This window comes from Seriola aureovittata, chromosome 4 (genome assembly GCF_021018895.1).
Source record: "Seriola aureovittata isolate HTS-2021-v1 ecotype China chromosome 4, ASM2101889v1, whole genome shotgun sequence".
Classification (NCBI taxonomy): Eukaryota; Metazoa; Chordata; class Actinopteri; order Carangiformes; family Carangidae; genus Seriola; species Seriola aureovittata.
In genome coordinates this window covers 19,162,012-19,187,330 of record NC_079367.1, presented here as the reverse complement: position 1 = coordinate 19,187,330, position 25,319 = coordinate 19,162,012, and the positions used below count along the sequence as shown (strand labels likewise).

At 39.6% G+C, this 25,319-nt stretch overlaps 4 protein-coding genes across 5 annotated transcripts; 1 reads left to right on the top strand and 3 right to left on the bottom strand.

Moving 5' to 3' along the window:
* Window positions 1-1,757: 1,757 nt before the first annotated feature.
* LOC130168064 (extracellular calcium-sensing receptor-like) lies at window positions 1,758-6,496 on the bottom strand. The gene is made up of 8 exons (XM_056374644.1): window positions 6,432-6,496; window positions 5,756-6,044; window positions 5,580-5,666; window positions 4,978-5,169; window positions 4,050-4,583; window positions 3,731-3,955; window positions 2,749-2,872; window positions 1,758-2,659 (listed from the first exon to the last, which is right to left on the bottom strand). Exons 1-8 carry the CDS (start codon window positions 6,479-6,481, stop codon window positions 1,758-1,760), a joined length of 2,403 nt encoding a protein of 800 aa, XP_056230619.1. The 5' UTR covers window positions 6,482-6,496.
* Window positions 6,497-8,144: 1,648 nt separating this feature from the next.
* Window positions 8,145-13,603, top strand: LOC130168070 (extracellular calcium-sensing receptor-like). Its single transcript, XM_056374650.1, has 9 exons — window positions 8,145-8,170; window positions 8,313-8,524; window positions 8,591-8,664; window positions 9,151-9,438; window positions 9,902-10,453; window positions 10,569-10,790; window positions 12,053-12,176; window positions 12,292-12,764; window positions 12,851-13,603. The coding sequence occupies exons 1-9, from the start codon at window positions 8,160-8,162 to the stop codon at window positions 13,271-13,273; spliced, it is 2,379 nt and encodes a 792-aa protein (XP_056230625.1). The 5' UTR covers window positions 8,145-8,159; the 3' UTR covers window positions 13,274-13,603.
* Window positions 13,604-13,924: 321 nt separating this feature from the next.
* Window positions 13,925-17,883, bottom strand: LOC130168043 (extracellular calcium-sensing receptor). 2 transcript variants are annotated; one of them, XM_056374621.1, is made up of 6 exons: window positions 17,705-17,883; window positions 17,286-17,571; window positions 16,352-17,176; window positions 16,050-16,271; window positions 15,809-15,932; window positions 13,925-15,570 (listed from the first exon to the last, which is right to left on the bottom strand). In XM_056374621.1, the coding sequence occupies exons 1-6, from the start codon at window positions 17,863-17,865 to the stop codon at window positions 14,660-14,662; spliced, it is 2,529 nt and encodes an 842-aa protein (XP_056230596.1). In that variant the 5' UTR covers window positions 17,866-17,883; the 3' UTR covers window positions 13,925-14,659. The 2 variants fall into 2 exon arrangements, with proteins under 2 accessions (XP_056230596.1, XP_056230598.1); XM_056374623.1 differs by lacking the exons at window positions 13,925-15,570; window positions 15,809-15,932 and having other exon boundaries at window positions 16,156-17,176.
* Window positions 17,884-20,143: 2,260 nt separating this feature from the next.
* On the bottom strand, window positions 20,144-23,441 carry LOC130167736 (extracellular calcium-sensing receptor-like). The gene is made up of 6 exons (XM_056374216.1): window positions 23,239-23,441; window positions 22,817-23,087; window positions 21,901-22,704; window positions 21,481-21,711; window positions 21,260-21,383; window positions 20,144-21,138 (listed from the first exon to the last, which is right to left on the bottom strand). The coding sequence occupies exons 1-6, from the start codon at window positions 23,439-23,441 to the stop codon at window positions 20,225-20,227; spliced, it is 2,547 nt and encodes an 848-aa protein (XP_056230191.1). The 3' UTR covers window positions 20,144-20,224.
* Window positions 23,442-25,319: the final 1,878 nt, after the last annotated feature.

The window sequence follows — 25,319 nt, the reverse complement described above, 5'->3', positions numbered from 1 at the left end:
ACAGAAACTCTTGCTTTTTAATTTGAAATCATGAAAATACATTCTCATAGTGATTTTTTGAATTTGAATATTTGAAAGTGAAACAAAATAAAATGCCATATGAAACGTGTTTCCATGTGTTAATGTTAATAATATGTTTCAAGTAGGGACTGACTGTAAATCTGCCTCATTTCTGTAAACACTTGACACACTGTGTCCCAATTCATGGGTCACATTCTTCAGATGCTGTATTTTAAGACCGATTATGTCACTGCGCTGCAACTAGCCTGTCCCATTTGAAAGGTTCCTTTAAATGCGGCCTTCTTTTCCCAGGTGGGTTCTTTGTGGCCCAACTTATCCCATTCATTGCGCACTGGTAACGAAAGCAAACAACACAAGCATTGGGTTTCAGCTCAGTTCAACAGCTAAATGTGCAAGTGTTAAAACCAAAGGCCTTAAAACGTCAAGTTTTTGTCACATGCTGTCAAGGTTACTAGGCAACAGGAACCGCACTTTGTGACACAACAGCACAGTTGGTGAGGCAAAGCAAAAATCCTACGTATACCAGACCGTCTCATTTTGGTTTTGGCCTTCGCAGTCTATGATGGCCGCGTCCTGAATTGGGACTTAGAAACTGTACTACAATGCGAACAATATGAGTAAAGTGAATCTATTTCATCCATTAACTATATCCACTTATCCATGAGGGTTGCAGGGAGGGACATGGGGTTAAGAATAAGATAATAATCTGAACAAAAGTATGATCTTTGTGATCTTATTTACAGCACTGCATATTTAAAAATGGGGTATAATTACCTGCTCTGATTCACTTGTTGGGCATGTAAGCTTTATTTTTTCTGGGACCTGCTTCAACACCTTCCACCTCATAAAACATCAATAATCACATCAGTCATACACATTGTAACTGCAATGATACTTTGACCCAAACCTCAAATCATTGCACACAGAGGTGGCCACATTTACCCCTTTAAACCTCTTGTAAAAGATATGTCATAGCTGAACTGATCCGTATGTAGTCTGACCTGATGTTGATGCACAGTTGTGCACTTTTTTGTTTCTGGTTCTTGGTGTCTGTATCCCTGTGTCATGCCCCCTGGTCGTCCCTGTGCATTTCATCCCAGATCATGGTCTAAGAGCATTGTTTATTTCTTTATTTACTTATTGAAATCTGTTTTTCTCTGCAAAAAATAATAAGTGAAAATCACCACACATATTTGTCATTAGTTCCCTAAGGCCTGACCATGTTACAACACATTAACACACAGTATTTTGTAGATGTGAAAGTCCTTTGGGACAATCGTGAACCCACTGACCGTGGATCAGCTAAAACTCAGGTTCAAGGGTGTGGCAGGGTAGAAGATCAGCAGAATACAAAAACTGAGGCTCAGAAACTTCAAAGGACACTGACCTCATCATCAACATCTTTATTTCTTAAAAATATACATTAAAGTGAAACCCTTCATGTAATTATACCTATTTATTTCCTTGTACACTGTACCGCATTTGCAATGTTACAATATATAACTGTCACTGCCCAGTCAATACAAATGTGAAATACATCAACATTTGTGTGGATTACTTTTTTATCATTAAACATTGAATATATATATTTTTTTTAATGTTAACCTATGGCATAGAACAAACAGATAAATAGTCTTCTTGTTAAATGTGAGGCAAAGGCCGACCATGCACCCGATACATTGCTCAAGTACTTTGGAGTTGTGCATGTTACCATAGCTTCCATAACTTATGGCATATCACTTCTTTTCTTTTCCCATAAGGTGCTGTTTTGTGTTCTTTTCTGGCTTCAGTACAATAATGTAACACTTTGGTGCAAACAGGCAGAACAACAAGCCAAAGCTGGAAGCCAGAATGGCAAATGACTCCACTGCATCTGCATAATTTCCAGGGGCGCTGATATAAGCAGGGATGAATGCCAGCCACACAGCACAGAAGATCAGCATGCTAAACGTGATGAACTTGGCCTCGTTGAAGTTGCCCGGCAACTTGCGGGCCAGAAAAGCCAGTATAAAGCACAGACAGGCCTGTAGACCAATATATCCCAGAACGCACCAGAATGCCAGGCTAGAGCCCACGCTACACTCCAGGATGATCTTTGAGCGTTCGTATTTTGTATTTCGGGAGGGAGAAGGGGGCGCATCAATGAGCCAGGCAGCACAGATAACCAACTGAACCAGAGTGCAGCTGAAGATAATGCCCCTCTGCTGCTTGATCCCCAGCCATTTCATGATGTTGGCCCCTGGCCTGGTAGCAGTGAAAGCAGCCAACACCACCAGTGTCTTCCCCAGGATGCAGGAGATGCAAAGTGAAAATGTGATGCTAAAGGCAGTGTGGCGCAGCATGCAGGACCAAGATGTTGGCTTTCCAATGAAAACCAGAGAACACAGGAAACACAGAGTCAGCGCAAACAGGATGAAGAAGCTGAGCTCAGAGTTATTCACACGAACGATGGCTGTATTTCTGTGATAGAAGAAGACTGCAAAGACAGCGAGGGTGAGGCAGGCACCCAGCACAGATATCACGGTCAGGGCTATACCCAAGGAGTCAAAGGTCAAGTACTCTACTTTCTTTGGGATGCAGGCTGTTCTGTCTTTGTTTGACCAGAAGTCCTCAGGACAAAATGTGCACTCTATTGAGTCTAAAGGGAAGAGGGTAAAAAAAAATATATATATATAACAGAATATTAGGTTTGAATTATTGCAATTTTATTGTTGGGTTCAAGCTTACTTGTCTGATTGCTAATTTTGCCATTGTCACATGGTACACAGTCAAAGCAGCAGACAGGCTCCCCACGACGGACAGCCTTCCTGGACCCTGGAAAACAGCTGGCACTGCATACAGACACCGGCACCTAGGGAGCACAGAGATGGTTTTCAGCTCTACAGTCTGAAATGATTGTGCTGAAGTTATTAGCCACAGAGGCCCTGAAGTCCAGCAATAAATTGACAGGTTGTTACTAATGGCAATTGAGTGTATGTAGCTATGTATGAATACTAGCATGTGGTTGAATTTTCACATGTCTCTGTAAACTGTATGTAAAACGTAGAATGACATTGCAGTAACACCAGCCTGAGAAAAATTTCACTAAGGGGACAATAAAGTATATCATATGCTTTATCATGTCTTGTATCATTTCGTATCGTATCATACTCTGTCGTGAGTTATTTCATTGGTCCATGAACAGGAAAAAGGCAAATTTTGATTGAGCCATTAATCAAGTAAAATGCCAATATTTGCTGGTTTCAGCTCCTCAAATGTTAGGATTTGCTGCTTTTCTCTGTTTAGCATCACTTTAAATTGAATGTTTTCGTATTTTTTAATGTTGGTTGGACATAAGCAATTTGCAGATATCACTTATAATTAACAATTATTGATCTTTTTATTAATTAAAAAAGATCATAATTAATCACAAAATGTAAGCGAGTAATCCTGAGGTGACTCTGACGGTTAAGAGGATAAGCTATATTTTTGCACACTGAGGACTCCATTACAGTCCGATGCTATTTAACAATACAATGGCAGGTATTAAATCACCTAGTATGTCATACTGTATGGCAGGCTTTGAATCCCTGTTGTTGACTGTATAAATGCAAGCAAACTCATGTCAGATCCAGCTTATCCTGCCCCACCTGACTTACCTCCACCTCAACCTACAGAACTTCAACAGTTGGCATCTGATGAAGGTAAAAACACAGTGTGAGCAGCTTGCCTCACTCTGATGCCCCGCCCACATTATCCTGTCCTCCTGGATCACCAGCTCCTCGCCGACAGGCTTGGTTCCGTCAAACAACCCCACGTTGACAAATTCAATGTTCCCGCCTGTGCCTCTCTGCCAGTTGATGATATCATAATAGGGTATGGAGTCACCCTTCAGGTCAAAGTCCACCTCCTCCCCGTCAATGTTAAATGTCACTTCCTGGAGGTAGTATTGGAGCTTTAAAACCAATAGATAATATGAAAAATCTATAAAATACCATATAAAAAGATTTTCAGTATAATACTCTAACAGTAAGTAAAGTGCATTATACCTGCCAGGGGTGTATGTCATTGCTTTGAGCACATGAGTTGTTTTGGAAAGGCCCACTGCCCGGTTGACAGAGAAGGAGGTTGTGCAGGGAATGAGCGATTGCATATACAGCCTTATAGACGTTATAGGCCACTCTAGGGCTGGATGTATTCATATAGGCTGAATGCTGCTCCAACAGGGACTCCTGTCCTGAGCAGGGAGGCATGTGGGAGCCAGAGGATGAAGATGGACTGCAACCATACAGAGCCTCCCACAGCTCTTGCACCAGAAGATTATCAGGATACCTCTTAGGGTTTACTGTCTGCAGGTAGTCGCTGAGTTTGGAGATATGACCTTTTCTGATGCCAAACCCAATGGTTCCCCCCAGGTAGGGGTAATACTCGTTCCCTGTGAAGACAGATGCTGTGACCCAGGCCTCACTGGCCACCCATTGGATTCCAGTGATGTTCTGCACCATGTAGTCTCTCAAGAAAGGAGTCATCTCCCCCTCAGCTGAAAATACCACCACCACTTTTGCAGAGGAGCTACGCATCACCTTTACAGAGTTGCAGATGATGGAGGAGAGGGATTTACAACGAGGAGAGGATGCAAAAGGAAAGCAGGATACAACTATGACAATAAGAAAGACTCAGAGGTACAAAATGTGAAATAACTAGGTTCTTATAGTCCCTATATGCAGGATTTTGATATTTCACAGTCTAGTGAAACCTCATGGTAATATTGACAGACAATACTCCCTTCTCCCCCCCTCTATAGCTGCAGCCCTGCGACAGTAAGATAAATGGTCTGACAGCAACACATGGACTGAAACAATTTTCTCCTGATTGCCTAATTTTAATGTCACTGATGTGTCTTCAGCACCTACTATAGAGGGTCTTGAGGTGAAATAAAACTCTCTAAAGCTGTAAAATGTAATTCAGCGTATCTACCTGCATGATCTCCAGCGCCCTCTGGTGATTGTAGAGCAGAGGAATCATTTCTTGGTACGCTACACACACCTTGGTACCCTGTAGCTCTTTCATTAAACCTTGTACAGCAAAGCGGCCATATTCATGGTCCCCTCGCACCAGCCCCACCCAAGTCCAGTTAAAACGCACTAGCATCTGTGCAATGGCCTTTACCTGGGTTCAACAGACAGACAACTTGCTTGGTCTCATAACACAGACACAAAATGAATGACATGTTCAACTCCTGATTCTGTATAGTCTTCAAGGTAATATGAGCAGGTAAAATACTTCTGTCATTGCTATTTAAAACTGTAGTCGTGGTCATTAGCTGTTTTTTTGGTAGAGACAATTTTGTACCTTATTAAAACTACTCAAAACTACAGCATAAACTTTATTGCTTGGTAATTTAAATAAACAAAGCAAATGGTCTTAGTAGAATGTGCTTTAATATGAAGTTAGAAGATACAAGGTTTTCCCTGGACAACGCCAGACAACACAGACATATGTAACATGTAAAATGTCTTTTTACTGCTACACAACTGAATGGTTATAAAACCCTTTCTAATCTGACAGCAGACTTTTACCTGATAGTCATCATTAGGGATTACCCTGAAGAAGGTAGGATATTTTCTTCTGTCAGTCAAACATGCACACGAAGAAAAGTAGCTGATCTGTGTAAAAATACAGAACAGAGCACAGTAAAACAGATCGTAGAGGAACATGTTTTAGGGTGATCACAGACAAAAAGAGTCACCATTACCATTGGGATTCTGAATGGCTGCAGGATTCTTGACACCACAATCGACTGAGCAGATCCAGACTCCCCAATCACAGCGAGGAGTGGAGAGACACTGCTGCACATGGGAGAGTTACCCTCACTCAGCCCATTCAACACAGCCAGAGCAGCCCTCTGGCCGGTCAGCGGATACGCACATGAATCAAAGATTTTATACCCAAGAGTGTAGTTGGGTAATAGCCGGGGACTCTGGTTTATCTCCTCCACTGCCAGCCTCATAGTCTGAGCCCAGCGGAAAGCCCTGGGATCAAATCTGTAGCCCAGTAGACACAGATGCACACATACATTCAACACAGCAAGAGTGGAGAAAGGATAAAATCAGAAACGGAGATGATGATTTGAAATTAGTCTGAACTGCATTTTTGCATTTATCTTCTACAATGTACCAGTGGTAGAGTGTTCTTTTTTTCTTTGTCCATATTGTCCATAGGCCAGGTCAGGACATCGCTGTATATTTCTAAACTATCATGTTAAATTATTACTACATTTTAAATACTGATAAATATAAATAAATGCTGCATAATCCATTCTATATAACAACGTTTTCTATGCATGTGCAACAGAAATAGACATAACTCAACTGGAAACAATACGTTAAATACTCCTGCTATCATTTTCAATCCACATCTATTAAACTCACCCATTGCACTTCACTGGTGGTGGTCTGTAGGTAGAGTTAAGGTCTGGCATCTCCTGATTATAGTGAAGGGGAAAGATCCCCCCAATGACATAGTCACCATCTGCCACAAAGCTGGGCTGAAAGCTGTTTTGAAGAGTGCACACTTTGGCTACCAACAGGGCTGGAGTGGTGATGCTGGAAACTACAGTATAAGTCAAAGGGAAGACACTGACAGAGTAAAGCAAGGGAAATAAGGCAAGTGGAGTCATAATGTCACACATCACCAAAGACATAGAGGGAGAGAGAGAGGGAGAGAGAGCAAATAATTAGGCAAGTTATATAGAGTATTTGATCTTCTAATTTTTGCATCTTATTAATGACAGAGTGCCTATGGATTGGACGCCAGCAGTCCTGCCTAATTTAAGTGGGTTAATGCAAACAGAATGAAAAAAGTAAATGATGTAACAGTAATGTTTAGCATTAAATGAAACTCATGCGATCCAATTTAATGGTATTTTTGGAGTGTTAAAATCAAGATAGCTAGTGAAGCAGACCTGGCCTCACTCAATCAGGAAATTCTAACAAAAAAATATAAACCACAAAAAAAAAAATGTAACTGACACTCTGTCTGCACAGGATGTTACGTCATCAATTCCACTAACCTCTAACAAAACAAAGACAGTTAGCTTCACAGTGTTTGTATAATGGCTCACTTTTCACAATTGGTACAATCTGAAGCTTCTTAATTGGGCTTCAAGTCATGTTTTGTCCCTTTTATATGCATAACTACAGTGATTGGGCTGTGAGCACTGTCAAATATGGATGACCATGCAGCATTAGGCCAGGAACACAATGGCAGTGCGTTGCGGCTGCAGGACGTCTTGCTTTTCATTTCGTCGCCCTTGTTAACGGGTTAGAGCGATTAGGCGTCTCATCTATCTTTTTTAAAGCATTTTAGCAGCTGCATGAGGAGACAATGGCATTTTAGTAACATTGTCTCTCAAAAATAAATCTGAAATTAATTTCTAATGAAAACAATTCCAACTTTTGAGTACCCTGCAAATTTTATGTAGAAAGATAGAATTGGCAGTAGCAGTGACAGTGATGGAGGACCAAAGCTGCTGTACTGCTGAAGAATAGGAATAATGCCATAGTTACAATAGTTTCCTGTGACTACTTAATTTGCTTCAATCATTACAATTTTACGTTTTGTTTAGTACAACCTAATAAACTCATCCAAAAAAAAAAAAAAACTGAACTCAGAAAAGAAATATAAATCACACAGTATGTCAGTAAGAAGCAATACTCTTAATGTATACAGTATTCACCTCACATGAGATCATAAGGTACCTTTAATGATGTCACAGATACTGTATCTGGGCGGTCCCCTCAAATTTATGTGCCCTAACTACAGTATAAATCAGCTGTGTCCTGAAATATCATAATCATTTGCATGTAATCAGAAGGGGAAGCTACTCTTGTATATTCAACCTTGACATTACGGAGTTGGAGCTTTCCTTCAAACCTAGGCCAACCATGGCATTGTGGGCTGCACATCTTCTCATGTTTCTGTTTCTCTTTAGTGGCACATCTAGATCAACTGCTGCTCTGGCTAATTGTGTTTTCTTGGGGGAAGAGGAGGAAAACAGTGTGTATGAAGATGGAGATGTAGTTATAGGGGGCTTATTCCCTCTACACTACAGCCCTGTGTATTCTCTTCCAACATACGAAACACAACCGACCCCTAATATGTATAAGTAGTAAGTGGTTATTTCAATGTATGTGATTGTAGATGACTTGTGTAGAACACACAGATTTTATTTAATTGGATATGCGTTTATGTTATTTTAATATATGTATATATTTGTGCTTGGTAATGCACTGCTTTTCACTTCTGTGCAGTTTCAGTGCTCGTGCCTTGCGATGGATTCAGACCATGATTTTTGCAATCAAGGAGATTAACCAACGCAGTGACCTCCTGCCACAGCTCAAGCTGGGTTTCCATATCCGTGACAGCTGTGATAACATACCCGTGTCTCTGAGAGCATTGTTGCTGTTGGTGAACGGCCAGCCAGAAAGAGGCCCCGAAGCTGAGAGTGTGAACAGGGACAAAGGTGTAGAAAGAAACATTAATGGTTCTAATTTAATCTGTGCTGCCGTACACAGGACTGTGTCCCCAGTTATCATAGGAGATGCTGGCTCTGGGGTTTCTATGGCTCTGCTAAGAAGCCTTGGTTCTTTCCACATCCCACTGGTGAGACCGCCTGATTGTCTTAGCACTTTTGTTATTAATAATATGTATATTTACCATCTTAAATCAGTCTTTTGTGGTTTCCTTATATTAATGTCGGTAAAGTGTCACATGGTTGCAAAGCTGTCGGTGTTCTCTCCAAAATGTCAACTTTTGATGAGTGAAAAAAAACAGCTCCATTTCAGATTTGTGATTAAAGCATTTGTTTTAGATAACCCAATTGTTATTAACATGATCAAAAATCTAATTCTTTACTAATATTTATATATTTCAGAAATGTGAATTCTCTCAATCCGTATCAAAACATGAAAATTTTAAATTCTTTTAGAAAATTCTAAATTAAGTATTTGTTGCTATTGAATAAGAAAATTATATTTTTAGAATAAAACATTTCAAATGCCCATATTTGTAAATGCCCATATTTTAACATTTCAAATGTCTATATTTTGAAGTGTGCACAAAGTGAACCGTTGTTTGTTGTAATACCAGGTGAGCTATTTCGCATCCTGCAGCTGTCTGAGTAACCAAAGGGAGTTCCCCACCTTCATGCGCACAATGCCTAGTGATGCCTTCCAGATCAGAGCCCTGGCCCGGCTGGTTAGCTATTTTGGCTGGACCTGGGTGGGACTCACTGGCGTGGAATCTGATTACGCTCGCTTTGCCATCCAGCTCTTCCTCCAGGAGTCAGTGCAGTACGGTGTTTGTGCTGCCTACACTCACTTCTACCCTGTAGCCCTGAGTCAGCCGGCTCTAGATGAGCTTCTGGATGTTGTTCAGGTACCTCTTTGTCACTATAAACTTCTCATACAAGGGGTAGACATAGAGAGTGCAGACTATCTATTCTTGTCTCAGGAACACTGCCCTTTGTTGCTTTGTTGCTATTATGGGCTGTAGTGTTTAAAGTAGTCACATCATCAATGAGACTTTAGTTTAGGCACACTGAGCTTAGTGCTGGAGCACCAAAACTTAAAAAGTTACCATACAGTTAAGTCACCCCCTCTCTTACAGTTTGTCAACTTAATTTTCAAATGGAGGCATTTGACTGCATTATCATGTAGAATGTTCCTATTATTGTGTTTTATTCATTTTTCACCTGTTCATGTGGCAGAATCTACATTATTATGGGTGCTTGAGTATGAACCATATTTCACATAAAGTAAACGAGGTGCAACACACCATCCCTAAAGGTCTTCAAGCTGTTTAAACTTTATAAACTATACCTACATTTTCACCTTTTTAGATGGCGTCATCAAAGGTCATCATCAACTTTTCTGGTGAGTCAGAGATGCAGGGCATTCTGAGAGAGATAAGACATCGGAATATAACCGGCCTGCAGTGGATCGCCAGTGAGGCCTGGGCCACTGCCACGTTGCTCTGGGAAAAGTTTGGCGATCTCCTGATGGGAACACTAGGATTTGCCATCCGGAGAGCTGATGTGATTCCAGGGCTGGAGCAACATCTCACCAGTCTCAGACCGTCCAATATTCATGAATCCGCTTTCTTGGCAGAATTTTGGGAGGAGACCTTTAACTGTCGACTGAACGGGTCAGTGAACAGCCACTCCCACGGGGGCGACAACTACTATGACAGATTGCCATGTAAAGGCACAGAGAATTTAGAGGATGTTTACTCTCCGTATTCTGATGTGACACAGCTACGGGTGTCCTATAATGTCTACAAGGCTGTGTATCTGGTGGCCCATGCCTTGCAAGATATGAGTTACTGCAAAGTTGGAAAGGGCCCTTTCCTTAATAGCACCTGTGCAGACCCGAAACATTTTAAACCATGGCAGGTGAGACAAATTCCAGGTGAAATATTATTTTTAAGTCAAAGTTTTATAAACGAAAAAGAGAAAGCAAATGCACCGTACTCTGTGTTTAGATAACCTGCTTCTCTTCTTCCCTCAGCTCATCCACTACATGAAGCGTGCTAATTTCTCTGCACTGGGGGCGAAAGTCAACTTTGATCAAAACGGTGACCCCATTGCTTATTATGATCTAATGAACTGGCAGAGGAGTCCTGACGGCTCACTAGCTTTAGTTAAAGTAGGTTTCTATGATGCCTCATCGCCTGCTGGATACAGCCTGGTCATAAACGATTCAATGATTCAGTGGCCTGTTGGGAAGCAGGTGTGTTCTCTGCAAACAGGCTTGAGACCATGTTCACCTCTCAGACTGTTGTATGTACTGTTGATCAACACATCAGCTAGTTTGTTCTTATTAGTGTGCAATATACTTTATTGTTAAACGAGCACAAAAGAATGTCTCTTTCAAATATAACAGTTTCAAACTGATATGTATGGAAGCCGAGAACGGCCATGCCCCTTTTTTTTTTTTGCACTGTTTTCTCGTTATAACGACTTATTATTTCGTTATCGCGATATAACAAAGATTGTTTTCTCGCGATAACGAATTCATTATTTCGTTATCTCGATATAACGAAGGTCAGGTGTGATGATTGTGTGCTGGATTGGATCGGACCATCCTCATTTCAGCCCACGAGCTGCCACCGGCTTCCACCGGCTGTTTCAGGTTAAATAAATGTTGTTAACGTTAATGTTACCTTAGCTGAAGCAGCCGGTGGCAGCTCGTGGGCTGAAATGAGGATGGTCCAGTCCAATCCAGCACACAATCATCACACCTGACCTTCGTTATATCGAGATAATGAAATAATTAATTCGTTATCTCGGGAAAACAATCTTTGTTATATCTTGATAACGAAATAATTAATTCGTTATCACGAGAAAACGATCTTTGTTATATCGAGATAAAGAAATAATAAGCCGTTATAACGAGAAAACAGTGCCAAAAAAAAGAAAAAAGGGGCATGGCCATTCTCGGCTTCAGTAGATATGCATTGAATATGAATATTTTAAATATAAATCCCATAATGACACAATATTGTGATAGCAATTCGCATATTTTCCCCTCTTAGAGATAAATAAATGGTTAGTACCTGAAGGTGATTACAGAGTGAATCTGTATTTTACAAATATAATTTATTAATGTATTAATGAAAATTACATTTGTAGTACAGATCTAAATTTCATAAGAATTTATACAACAACAAAAAATCTGATTACAGCTCAAAAATGCATTAATTATGTTTAATGTTAACTATGGTGTTACATCTGAGAAAGGCATTAGCATTTCTTTGTTGATCATCTATTCATCTATAACACTAATATCCTATTCTAATCCTGTTAATGATTTATTAAGAATTGTATTCAGCTTTAGCTGTAACACACTTTTGGGTCACATTGGATTTAGTTTTAAAGGCTATTTTCAGCTTCTAGTTTGTATCTAAAGTAGAGGCTACAGAGACCTGTACACTGTAGCAGAGACAGAACTGTATAGTGATATTCTCTGAGTGGCTGAACTTTGCCTCTCAGGCTTCCCGGTCTGTATGCAGTGATAGCTGTCCTCCAGGTTCACGCATCGCTAGGAGAAAAGGGGAACCCATCTGCTGTTTCGACTGTGTCCCCTGTGCTGAGGGAGAAGTCAGTAATAAGACTGGTGTGTTCAGTCTTTTGTCACCCTTTCTCTTGCATAATCCAAGTGTAAACTGGGCTGATAATCTAAATGTGGCTTCACTAAATGAAAGAAAATTGTCTTCTCTCTCTATCTGCAGATTCTTTAGAGTGCTCCCGCTGCTCAGACGACACATGGCCCAATGAAGTCAGAGACCACTGCATCCCAAAGACTATTGAGTACCTATCCTACCATGAGTTAATGGGTATGGTGCTTTGTGTTGTATGTGTCCTCGGAGCTTGTATTTCCCTCTCCATCCTTGCCATATTCTTCACATATAGAGACACACCCCTGGTTCGGGCCAACAACATGGAACTGAGCTTTCTCCTCATGGTGTTCCTTTCTGTCTGTTTCCTTGTTGGCCTGCTGTTCATTGGTGAGCCTTCAGACTGGCTTTGCCGTATCAGGTACCCCGCATTCGGGATCAGTTTTGCCCTCTGCATTTCATGCCTCCTGGCTAAGACAGTAGTGGTCCTAATGGCTTTCAGGTCCACATTGCCAGGAAGTAATGTCATGAAGTGGTTTGGACCCAGTCAGCAGAGAGCCAGTGTACTTTTAGGAACAGCTGTACAGGTAGAAAATCTTTCCAAAAGTTCGCTTTCTAGAAGTATCTTTTCAACTGTGTCAATTAAGATCCTGTTGTTTTTCCCTCTGCTCAGGTAATCATATGTCTTATCTGGCTGCTCACCAGCCCACCTCATGCCAACAACAACACAGATTACCACAGTGCTATCATCATCATCGAGTGTGTCACTGGTTCAGAAGTTGGCTTCTGGTGTGTTCTTGGATACATTGGCATCCTGGCCTGCATGTGCTTCCTAATGGCTTTTCTGGCTCGGAAGCTCCCTGATAATTTCAATGAGGCAAAGTTCATCAGCTTCAGCATGTTGATATTCTTTGCAGTGTGGATTACTTTTATCCCAGTTTATGTGAGCACAGCTGGAAAATACACAGTGGCTGTTCATATTTTTGCTATTTTGGCTTCAGCGTTTGGACTTCTTTTTTGCATTTTTGCTCCAAAGTGCTATATCATAATGCTGAAACCAGAAAAAAACAGCAAGAAAAACATGATGCAAAGGTGAAAACATTGCATGTACTGATAATGAGGTTACATCCTGTGCATTTGGAAAGTCAATTTTTTATCATTTTGTTATATTGCTGTCAACATTTTTTCTCTCATCAATACACTCAATAACCCATAATGGCAAATTTAAAACAGAATTTTAGATTTCTTTTTGCAGATTTATTACAAAAGAAAACCTGAAATATTCCATTGACATAAATATTCAGACCGTTTGCTATGACACTCAGGTGCCTCCCATTTCTCTTGATCATCTTTGAGATGTTTCTCCATTTTGATTGGCTTGAGGTAAATTCAATTGATTGGACGAGAAATCGAAGGGGTCTGAACACTTTCTGAATGCGCTGTATGTGTTTTCATATGAACTATTAAAGATTCAGGCTGGAAATAAGATAAAAAGTTTTGAAAAAAAATCTCACTTTAAAAGAGTTTCCTCTACTGATTTAACTATTGAGAGTATGTTACAACTGAACAGTTGAAATTAAAAATAATTTGTTTCATTTTTAAATTTAACCTCTTTTTAAACTATAATACATCCAAAACTATATTGCATACAATATTAATCCATCCATCCATCCATGGTTAGTATTGAAGTTTAAAATGTATCAGTTACAGTAAATGATAAAATCATAAAAATTCAGAGACAGTGACAGAGTTTTATTTATTTTTATTTTCATTGTGATGACTGTCATTTTGCATCACAGAATATCTAAACAATATAGAAACACAGAAGTTTTTTTTTTTTGATTATGAAAATGTTATGGATGATAACAGGAAGAGAAATAGCTTCAAAAGTATTTCCAAAAAATATTCAAGTGAAAAGTGCAATGGAGTCTTATTTAGTGGTATAATGTGTTAATGTGAAAACTCTTCTTTAATCAAAACAATGACCTGTTTTTATAACTGTATGTGACACTAGTCTTTGGTGAATTATTAAACATTTGTATGGTAAATGCATATATGCATGTATTTCATTAAAGCATGTCACCAGATATTATAATTCATATTCTCCTCACACAAGGGTTTTTTCTCTGTAAACAAACATAATTACCAGTTACAACTTAGTTTAACAAAACACTTATATACTGTACACACGATGAAAGTCAGTGTTATAAACAATGCATAATACACATTTAATTATCCTGGCAATTAAAATTAGGATTTAATAATTAAGTTGCATTCATCAATAACTGATAAATTATGAATTCAGTGAAAACTGGTGAAGATCATAGAAATCATTTCCATCCATGGTTTTTGCAGATGGTACAGAACATCTTGTGGATTCTACAACGTCCTCTTGAAGTGCTAAAGAAAATCTTGTTTTACTCATAGTACTGTTTCTACTTCATATAAAAGTTGGAAGTAACTATAGCATCATCTTTTAAAATCAAGAAATCATATTTTTTTTTGTCATGACATATTTCTTGGTATTTTTCTCTGGCTTGATCAATATTATGTAGCATTTAGGTGCAAAAATACAAATTAATAAGCCAAATGCTGAAGACAAAATTGCAAATGTTTCCACTGCTACTGTGAACTTTCCAGGAGAGCTGACATACGCTGGGATAAAGGTGATCCAGACTGCACAGAATATCAACATGCTGAAGGTGATAAATTTGGCTTCATTAAAGTTATCAGGCAACTTTCTAGCGAGAAATGCCAGGACCAGACAAATTATTGCAAGGATCCCTATATACCCCAGCACTGCATAGAAAGCAGCCTCAGAGCCTGTGTTACATTCTAAAACAATCTTTTTATTGCTGTGTCTGAAAACCATGTCTGGGAAAGGGGGATTTAATTTAAGCCACAATATACATATCACAATTTGAATTAAAGTGCAGGAGCAAACTATAATTCTTTGCTGTGCAGGACCAAACTTTCCTGCAACTTTGTTGCCAGGAAACGTGGCTTTGAAAGCTGTAACAACAACAATAGTTTTTCCTAAGACACAGGAAATACAAAGTGCAAATGTCACACCAAAAGCTGTGTGGCGTAGCATGCATGTCCAGACTGTGGGTCTGCCGATGAAAGTGAGGGGACAGAGAAAACACAAAAAAAGAGAAAACAACAGGAAACAGCTAAGCTCAGAGTTGCTGGCCTTTACCACTGGGGTTTCTCTGTACTGGATAAAAACCATCATCGTGGCCAGTGACAAGGAGGCCCCTAGCAGGGAAACAACTGTGATCGCTATTCCCATTGGCTCACGATAGGTCAGGAATTCAATTGTTTTGGGAATGCACTCGTCTTTCCTCTCACTGGACCAGTGTTCCTGTGGACATGGTGTGCAGTCTGCTGCACCTGTTGAGAGTAAATAGAAAGTATGAGTTATGCATCTTGATTTCATGCTTGCAGGAAATTACATTATTAAATAGTGAATAAATGCGATGAATTTTAAAGCAAGCAAATTCACCATGATGCAGTAACACTGACCCTTATATTGTAAACATAAAATATATGCAAACACTATATACATGATACTGGATTCTGTATGTTTGGTTTAGTATGGTATACATGCTTTTGACACACGTCTGTCTACCTGTTGAGTTGGCTATAGTTCCATCAGCACATGGGATACAGTCAAAACAACAGGTGGGTTTTCCTTTGATTTGAGCTTTCCTAGTTCCAACTGGACAAACATTGGAGCACACTGATGACGGAACCTGAGGAAAAGAAGTTTAGAGCAGCCATATTCAGTCTCTTATAATTCAACGGGACACATAGTTGAGAAGATATTAATTAAAATATCATTACAGGAAAAAAAAAGTCTTCATGATTACCATTTTCCCTGTCCTCCACACTATCTCTTCCTCCCGGATGCTGAGTTTATAATCACCATTAGCAGCAGAAGCAAAATGACCCAGTGTCACATGTTGCACCTGCCCATCTCTCAGCTGCCAGTTAATAATGTCATAAGAAGCAGGAGGGTCACCATTCTCATCAAAGAACACATTATCCCCAAACTGATTTCTGAAATGTACCTTTTGCAAGTGAGCAGTGACCTGAGCAAAAGAAAAAGATGAAGTGTTCATATTAACTTCTCTTTGAGTATTTGCAGACAGTTATTTGATTTATTTCTTACCTGTTCTGGCTGAATTTCTGATATATTCAAACATGGCCTCACTGGTTTTTCTCCAGCTGGTTGGCAGAATACCAGCTGGTGTAGGGCATGTGCAGTGGCATAAACTGCTGTATACACATTGTAGGACACTCTGAGCTCTGTGACATTGAAGAACACATCCTGGGAATTTAGTAATGTCTCATTGCCTGTGCATTTGTCATTCGTTGCCTCAGTACCTGTGCGCTCCCCAGGTAAAACTGGTCTACAGCCCACCATAACTTCCCAGAAATCCCTCACAAAGGCTGCACCTGGATCTGTGTATGGGCTAATGCCTGTGAGGAAAGGTTTTAGATTTGGGATAGCCATCTTCTGCACCACAAATCCTAAGGCTCCACCAAAAGCTTGGTAGATTTCAGGTGTGGAGGGCCGTGGTGCTGTTATCCAGGCCTCACTAGCAATCCACTGAATTCCAGTAATGTTCTGTTTTACTATCTCTTTCATCAGGGGATAAAAGTCACCCTCAGGAACAAAAGCAAGAATGACTTTGACAGTTGACTGCTTGATCATTTCCACAACATCCAGAATTTTATCCATAGGGTACGTGCGTAGAATTGTCCCGACAAATGCAATACAAACCCCGAGCTTTTTCACCTCGTCACTGAAAGCCTGGATCCCATTTCGACCATAGTCATTGTCTGACTGTAGGGTCCCGATCCACTGCCAGCCAAAACGTTTGACCAGTGCTGCCAAAGCCTTTGCCTGGAAGTAGTCACTGGGGATTGTCCGAAAGAAAGTAGGGTATTTAGCTTTGTCACTCAGGCAGGCACATGTTGAGAAGTAACTTACCTAGAAAGAGATCATCACAAGAAATCTGAAAGAATACTACAAGCAAACTCAGCATAAGCACCAGATATTGTAAATCACAAATGCAATAAAACATCATTTAATCTCTTACTACTGGCACTTGAAATGGTCCAAGAGCTCCAGCCACAGCTAACGACTGAGACGAACCTGACTCTGCTATGAGGGCAGATATAGCTGGAGGACAAGGTGAAGTTGATTTTATCTCCTCTGGTCCACTAGCCAGTGTTAGTGCAGCTCGTAAAGTGTTTGTTGGAGATGCACAAGAGTTAAGGATCCTGTAGCCAAGAGATATGTTTGGCAGCAGAGCAGACTCTTTGTTGATTTCTTCAATCGCAAAAATCATCACTTGGGTCCATCGAAAAGCCCGCAGGTCAAAACTAAAAAAAATTGGGAGATTGAAACAGGTCTTAAATCAAAGAGCTGTTGCTGTGCATGTACATGCAAAGGCAAGTTTACAAGAGTGAAGAAGCAAGTGTTAAGGATGGAAAAAGCAGCTGTGTTAAAACTTACCCTGCACACTTCACTCCAGGTGGCTCCCTTTTGAACGTAGAAGTGCTGCTGATCTCTTTGTTGAAAACTGGGAAAATCCCCCCGATCATTATTTCTCCCTGCTTGAACAAACTTGGCATTTCAAAGCTGCTGAATAGTTCACAGCCAGAAACTGTGTTCATGGAGAGAACAGACAAAGATAAGAGAATAGCTCTCTGCATGTTTGCTCTGCAGTTTTTTTTTTTTTTTTTTCAAAGGAACGAGGACGCAGCTATTATAACAGCTGCGTCAAATACAGGTAGACATGGTCTCTTCATAAAAGGTTGATTTATTTCCCGCAGGACACAGCAATCTTAGATTGGTAGGACTAGTAAAGCAGGGAAGGGAAATATTGCCATATTCATGGCATCAGCAATATGTTTTCTAAAATGCAGATACACACACGATCTCTCACAAATTGTATAATTTGGCAAACCCACTCATACATATTATAGTGTTAATGTGAGCAATGTATTGAGTATAGTACCTAAAACTACTTTTGGTGATGTTATAAGTCACTAGCAAGAGCTACATATACAAAATTGGGACTAAATCCCTCTAAAACAAAAACATGTAACAGTAAAAATATGTGCTACAGTACAAGTTATTTTCTTTCTTTCTTCTTTCTTTCTTTCTTTCTTTCTTTCTTTCATGTTGTCTTTTTGGAAAAATGTGCTAAAACAGCCGCAACTTGGAGGATTTTTAGGTGCAGGGCCAAGAAAGCTTTGTCCCATCCAATGCAAATGGGTAAATTTGGCCCAATATAGTTATAATAAATTACATGAAATAAAAATGATGTCATTGACTTTTAGGTGCTTGTCATTAATTTATGGCATAAACAAAGGCCATGAACAATCTTATGTACAAATTATTTGGCAACGTAGATAGTACTGGTAAATCCCACCAAAAGCTGCACACATAGGTTTACTTCTAAAATATGGAGATTCTGGTTCAGGAGTGCATTTGTACTTGTTGAGAATTGATTATGTTGATGAGTTTAATTTTGCACCTTGCACCAGAGAGGTCTGGTCAGGCATTACATTTAATGGCTTGTGGAACAAATGAAAATTTGGTTTTGGTGAATAGAATGGGACAATATCATCACCCAGTTGGCAACACACACAAATGCCAGCATGAAACTCAGCAGAGCAGCCACAGAGCAGAAAAGTGTCATCTGAAAGCACATTGTATGTAAATGTGATTATCAATATAGTTATTAGAGACAATAATGGCATAATGACAATGATATTTATGAATCTGTATTATAGGTGATAAAGAAGAGGCCTGAGGATGGGGAGTGTGTGAACAGTGAAACTTAGGATAATGAAATGATTCAAATCTAACTCATCCATAAAACATAATACATTCGGAGGGATCTATGCTAAAGTGGCTGATACCTGGCTTTATAAGCATTAATGAACATATTAATCATTGTTAGGTACATATAAAGAAAACATTTCTTACTGCTACTCATCTGACCAGAGTGTCTGATTGATCAGCAGTAACATTATTTATATCTCAAGAGCTGCACATGGCACCACTTCATCTGATTCCTCTTCCCATGCAGGTTATAGGCTATTCTAGCTACCTGTACATGTGCACAGCAGTGATGGCAGAGCAAAGATTTCCAGATCTCTGTATCGTTTTGAAGGAACTCTACTGAAACAGGTTCATTGTTTTGACATCCTTGATACAGTTAACATGGTGACATCTGCTGGGCAACATTTGATTGTACATTTATGAGAGGATTAATTCAGACACCTTGCGAAACAGTGATTCAAAATATAAATCACCTCACCCCTGTTGTCTTTGATATGTTAGTCAATAACATAAAATTATAAAAAGATTTAATGGCAACGTCAACGCATAAATCCAGAAAAAAACATCTAGAAAAAGTTTAACTCAAATGTGTGACCATGAGTGGTGATAAGATTACACGGCGATCTTGTTGAAGTCCATGGTAATGAAGGGGTGCCTCTGTAAAGACGAATACAGAAACAATATTGATTGAGGTACCTTATGGATGCTGCACTCAATGGGAAAGGTAATGTCTACGTCTATGTACAATCTTAAAAACAAATCTTTTAGGAGCCACTGAGTTTATTTATGCTTCCTTTCTAAAGGATATTTTAACAGCAGCTGTTTTTTCTTCTTTACAGTATTATGTTGCCTGTTCTACACTGTGGAAGCCTCAATAAACTATTGCAGGTATGAAGATTTCTGTTGAATGTGTTTGTAATGATCATGTGCCTTCATAAACAAAATGTTATGTCCAACATGAATATAATGAACTCATTCAAAGTAAACCTGCTTATACTTTATAGAATGTTTTTAATAAAAATGGACGAGACCTGATTCAGTGGATTCACTTTATTCAGCACATCACAACAAGTCAACAGGTGGCTTGTGCATCTACAACATCTGTCAGACTGCACAGTAAACTTGTTTTATTTGTGGTCACACCTGGGACATTTGCTTCAGGGGACACTTTTGAGTTATATATTAAAGAGTTCTTGGTGGTATTTTCCCCATCAAATGTTTTTTTGAGTTTTGTTCTGGCCTGAAGATTATAATATAGCATTTCGGGAAAAAAATACATGCCAACAAACCAAAACTTGAAGCCAGAATGGCAAATATCTCCACAGCCACAGTGAACTTCCCAGGAGAGCTGACATATGCTGGGATGAATGTGATCCAGACTGCACAGAATATCAACATGCTGAAGGTGATCAGCTTGGCTTCATTGAAGCTGTCTGGCAACTTCCTGGCAAGAAAAGCAAGTATAAAACATAAGAAAGCAAGAAGTCCAATATAACCAAGCACAGCCCAGAATCCAACAGCTGAGCCCAGGGCACACTCTAAGATGATCTTTTCTTTATAGTACTTCATGTTCATTTTTGGGAATGGAGGGTTGATTGTCAGCCAAAATATACAAATTACAACCTGGATGAGGGTGAAAGTGAGAACACTGAGTCTCTGCTGTGCAGGCCCAAACCACTTCATCACATTACTGCCTGGAAGTGTAGCTCTGAAGGCCATTAACACCACTATAGTTTTCCCCAGAACACAAGAGATACAGAGGACAAAGGTGATACCGAACGCAGTGTGTCGCAGCATGCAGGACCACTCAGAGGGCCGGCCGATGAAGGTCAGAGAACACAGGAAACACAGTTTTAAAGAGAAGAGCAGCAGGAAGCTCAGCTCAGAGTTGTTGGCTTTAACAATGGGTGTCTCTTTATGGGTCAAAAAGATTATTGAGGTCAGGAGAGATAAAAATATGCCAACACAGCCAAATCCAGTTAAAAGTGCCCCCATGATCTCTTTGTAGGAAAGGTATTCAGTAGGTTTTGGAAAACACTGGTCTTTCTTTTCATTTGGCCAAAATTCAGGCGGACAGACGAAACATTCTGGAGAATCTGTTGAAATTATACAAAAATACAAACATAAGATGAAATCAAAATGAAAAAAAAATTTTTTTCATTCTGTCACGCTCTTAATTTTTCCTTACTCCAATGCACATGAATGAATTCCACTCACTTGTCTGATTACTAATTGTTCCCTCGGGGCACTCAAAGCAGTCGAAGCAGCACACAGGCTTACGCTTGTTTATCGCCTTTCGACTCCCCGGTGGGCACGGTTCTCTGCAGACAGATCTCGGCACCTGATTAGGCAAAACACAACATGTAAAAAACTCAATAATGCAAAAGACTGTAATTCAGCTGTGAAAGTTAAGTTAATTGAAATGACATTCACTTCACCTGAATGCTGTTTCCTCCCCAAACTATTTCGGTGTTTTCTTTTAGTTTGAATTTTTCCCCCTCTGGAACAGAAGTATCATATTGACCAATATTTACAATCTCGACAGAGCCATCTTCTTTCATCTGCCAGTTTACCAAGTCATACTGGGCAACCGAGTCACCATTTTCATCAAAGAAAACCTTTGCCCCATTCTGTGTTGTGAAATTCACATACTTAATGTACTCCAACACCTATAAAGAGACAATCAGAACATCATAGCATACATACAACGTGCAAGCAAAAGAGAAGCAATCATTATATTTAGTATTTAAATGGTATCCTAAATGAATGCCTACCATTTTACCTTTTGCATCAGCTGCCAAGAATAGAAATGTCAAACAATAAGTATTCTATCCCTGTTTAGAAAAAACAGAACTTACTAGATCAGGCCGAACGTCATTCCTGGTCACACAGGATTTTCCTGTGATGGGATTTGAGCCATTTCGACATTGCAACAGTGCATGAAGGGCATATGCCACCAAGTATACAGCTTTGTACACATTATTCTCAGCCCTGAAATATGTCACGTCTGTGTAGTCACTGGAGACCGTCCGGAGATCTTCTGTGCCATTACACATGGTAGAGGTATTTGATGGAGAGAAGCTGCAGTCAAAGAACTTCTCCCAGAAAGCTTTAATTACATCACTCTGTGGTTCATCAGACGGTTTCAAGCTGAGTAAGAACTCACGAAGACCTGGTATGGATGCCTGAGGGAGAGCAAATCCGATTGCCCCCTGTAAAATGTTCTTCCTCTCATCAGAGGCCAGTTCTGCTTGTGTGATCCAAGACTCACTGCCAACCCACTGTTTTCCAGTTATGTTGTAACTCTCTATTTTTGACAAGAATGATTTGGTGTAAGACAAGGACACAAACAGCAGGACCACCTTTGACGAGGACTCCCTCAGTGTCTCCACAATAGTATCCAATTGGATTTGAGATGTCTTTGAGTAAGGCAATCTGTATTCAACACATATGCCCTCTTTCTTTGCTTCCTTAACAAACTCATTTGTACCCTCCGCTGAGTACAAGCCTTCAGAATGAATAATCCCCACCCAGCGCCAGTCAAAGTATTTCATAAGCTGCACCAGACCGATGATTTGGAAGCGGTCACTTGGCACAGTTCTGAAGAACGTGGGGTATATTCTTTTGTCACTCAAACAAGCACAGGTAGAGAGGTAGCTCACCTTCAAAGAAAGAGAGCATGTTAAACACAACAAGGCAGTATATTTTTCAAGGATGGAAATATGAATAAATCTTGTCACAGTTTCCAGTTATTTCCCAATGGTGTCTTCTAACCTGTGGAATGGATAGTGAGCTTAGTATGATGTTTATGTCCTCACTCACTCCAGAGGATGAATGGCCCAAGATAGCCTGTACCTGACCACTGCAGCCATTTGAAGGCTCTCCATTTACAGCTTCTACAGCTGCTCGAATCAGGTTTTCACTCCCACAGCCATTGTACAGCTTATAGCCCAGTCTGACTCCGGGAAGAAGCTTAGCATCTCTGTTGATCTCCTCCACAGTAAAAATCACTGTCCTGGCAAACTTCAATTCCCTGTCATTCAACCTGCAAACAGTGGTAAGTGTTGATTCTTGTGCTGACTAATAAATAAGTCATTACAGCTAATCATTTTGCAACACATCAGATAACACACATAAAACATTTCCTATTATATAAGTTTATAAAGTTCTTACATATTCTAAGCATATTCACTTACTTTTTGCAGTATGCATATGGAAGTGCCTGGTAGCCCTTATCAACCAATTTGCGTGTACTAGTCATAGAGAAAATTCCTCCTATAATAAGATCACCATCTTTAGAAAATTCCACGAACCCTGTCTGCCCGATCATTTTGCATGTTTGGTTTTCTGACTTTATCCCTGCCACCAGAGTGAGTAAGATAATAGTGATCCAACCCATCACGAGCCACTCCACCCTATACTAAAGCAACTCCGACCTGGGAGCTGACTTTTATTGTTTTTTTGTGCCATTAGAGAAACATCACCAGCCAATGTGAGCATACTCCCAATTCTCTGAAGATTATTTTGTTTTTCTTCTATGTCGCTGCACTTCTAAGAAATTGATCCTGCTGATTGACACGTGGAAGAAAGAAGGCTTGATTTCACTTTTCTACACACTTTTAAGCTACTAAAGTATTGAATGCATTTTGGAGACATGCTGCATTGTACAGTAACTGTTAGACTTTACAGTCACTCAAGGAAGTCATTTTTGTGGTTATTATTCCTAAAAACTGCTTTATTCATATTTAAACTGAGGTAAAATGAAAAAAAATGTTTTCAGTCTCAATCTCTGATGATTAAAGGTACACTCTAAAATTACCTTGTATATATACTAAATAGTTTTCCCAGTTATGTTGTGATGACAGGCAAAATTGCTGGCTAGATTCAAGTGAATGGGAAAGTGATCTTGGACTTTTGATTTCCCATTGTTAAACTGGGGTGGAGTCACCAGGAGATGGTTATGGTGGATGACAGGCCTACAGCGTGTTGGATTGTCACACCAGACACAGGGTTTGTCATTAGGGTTTGTCATTCTATCATTAAGTTTAGGCAACAAAACCACTTTGGATAAGCTTAGGGTAAGTTTGTGGCTTTGGTTAAACATAACAAAGTTACTACAGACTTTTTTTGCATTAAAGATCTGCAATCTCTCTAAACTTAACCATGTGCTGTGAGTGCCTAAACATTACTAAAAATGTTTAATAATGCTGACTTCCTCCATTCGATGCTGTACTGTACTTTTGCCAGAAAATAATACACTGTCAATCAATATTTTATACATTCATCTACATATTTGCAGCTTGCTAAAAGACATTATTTGTCAACATTTATTCATTATGTCAAACGTGATCTGGTCAGCAGTGTGTTAACTTCAAAACATATATACTGTTGCTACGACACAGGGTTGGTTTTGAAGTCTTATAGCACTGTGGAGCAGCGCAGGGTCTGTTTCATTTGTCTCGTGCATGAGGACACACATTGATCTATTCCACTGGCCAGTAAAGCAGGGAAGAGGACTGCAAGCTAATTAACACACAGGTTTCAAGCTTTCAAGGAAAATCAGCTTTGCACATGTTTTTATTTGGAAGTAAATGCATTTATGAAGTTTATCAGAACTCAGGGATACACACAATGTGTTTTGGTGATTAACACTGAATGTAAACATAACTTTTGTTTGTTTGTGACAAAACACACACACACTCTCACGCACCTTTGGCAGGAAGCTACAATGCAAGGAGCTGACCTAATCGTTAAGTGTCTTGTTCAGGGAGACTTAGACAAAGCAGCTTGTGATCACTGGGGATCGATTAGCCAATCCTTTGATCACTGGATGTCACACTCACAGCTGCCATAAGTATGTGAGTTTTCCAAAGTTTCCCTGCATCTCTTGATGTAAAATAGCTCTTGAAACACGATTCAAGAGCAAGTCTCATGCATTATCATTATCATGCAATACATAATATTCAGAAGAATATTGCTATTGGTCATGCTTCACTTTTAGGGTAGATAATTGTAGGTAATCACTTTCATTGCTATGACTAGCTGATGAAAAGACATTCCAACAAGACAGACACAGAACTGCTGGAAGAAATGATCTATAATGAGTCAGATGTACTTAAATAAGAATTCTGCAACTAACAATACACGACTTTCCATTGACATGAAATTGTATAAGCAACTACAGTGAATCCATGACTGCCTTGTGTCCTGGTCACACTTGATTTTGTTATTTCACATACACTGTAGTGATTCTAATGTACCTATCTGCTTTTCATAT

Bases quoted from the DNA above. Each gene is read 5' to 3' on its own strand.
- LOC130168064 (XM_056374644.1), bottom strand. From the start codon at position 6,481: ATGCCAGACCTTAACTCTACCTACAGACCACCACCAGTGAAGTGCAAT. The intron at 6,045-6,431 runs GTGAGTTTAATA...ACTGGGCTACAG, and splicing joins CCACCAGTGAAGTGCAATGG to ATTTGATCCCAGGGCTTTCC. The intron at 2,660-2,748 runs GTAAGCTTGAAC...TCTTCCCTTTAG, and splicing joins CAAAATTAGCAATCAGACAA to ACTCAATAGAGTGCACATTT.
- LOC130168070 (XM_056374650.1), top strand. The intron at 9,439-9,901 runs GTACCTCTTTGT...TCACCTTTTTAG, and splicing joins AGCTTCTGGATGTTGTTCAG to ATGGCGTCATCAAAGGTCAT. The intron at 10,454-10,568 runs GTGAGACAAATT...TTCTTCCCTCAG, and splicing joins AACATTTTAAACCATGGCAG to CTCATCCACTACATGAAGCG.
- LOC130168043 (XM_056374621.1), bottom strand. From the start codon at position 17,865: ATGAACACAGTTTCTGGCTGTGAACTATTCAGCAGCTTTGAAATGCCA. The intron at 17,572-17,704 runs GTAAGTTTTAAC...AATTTTTTTTAG, and splicing joins CCTGGAGTGAAGTGTGCAGG to TTTTGACCTGCGGGCTTTTC. The intron at 15,933-16,049 runs GTAATCATGAAG...TCTTTTCCTCAG, and splicing joins TGTGGAGGACAGGGAAAATG to GTTCCGTCATCAGTGTGCTC.
- LOC130167736 (XM_056374216.1), bottom strand. From the start codon at position 23,441: ATGGGTTGGATCACTATTATCTTACTCACTCTGGTGGCAGGGATAAAG. The intron at 23,088-23,238 runs GTAAGTGAATAT...CACTGTTTGCAG, and splicing joins CCATATGCATACTGCAAAAA to GTTGAATGACAGGGAATTGA. The intron at 21,384-21,480 runs GTGAAGTGAATG...TTGCCTAATCAG, and splicing joins GGGGAGGAAACAGCATTCAG to GTGCCGAGATCTGTCTGCAG.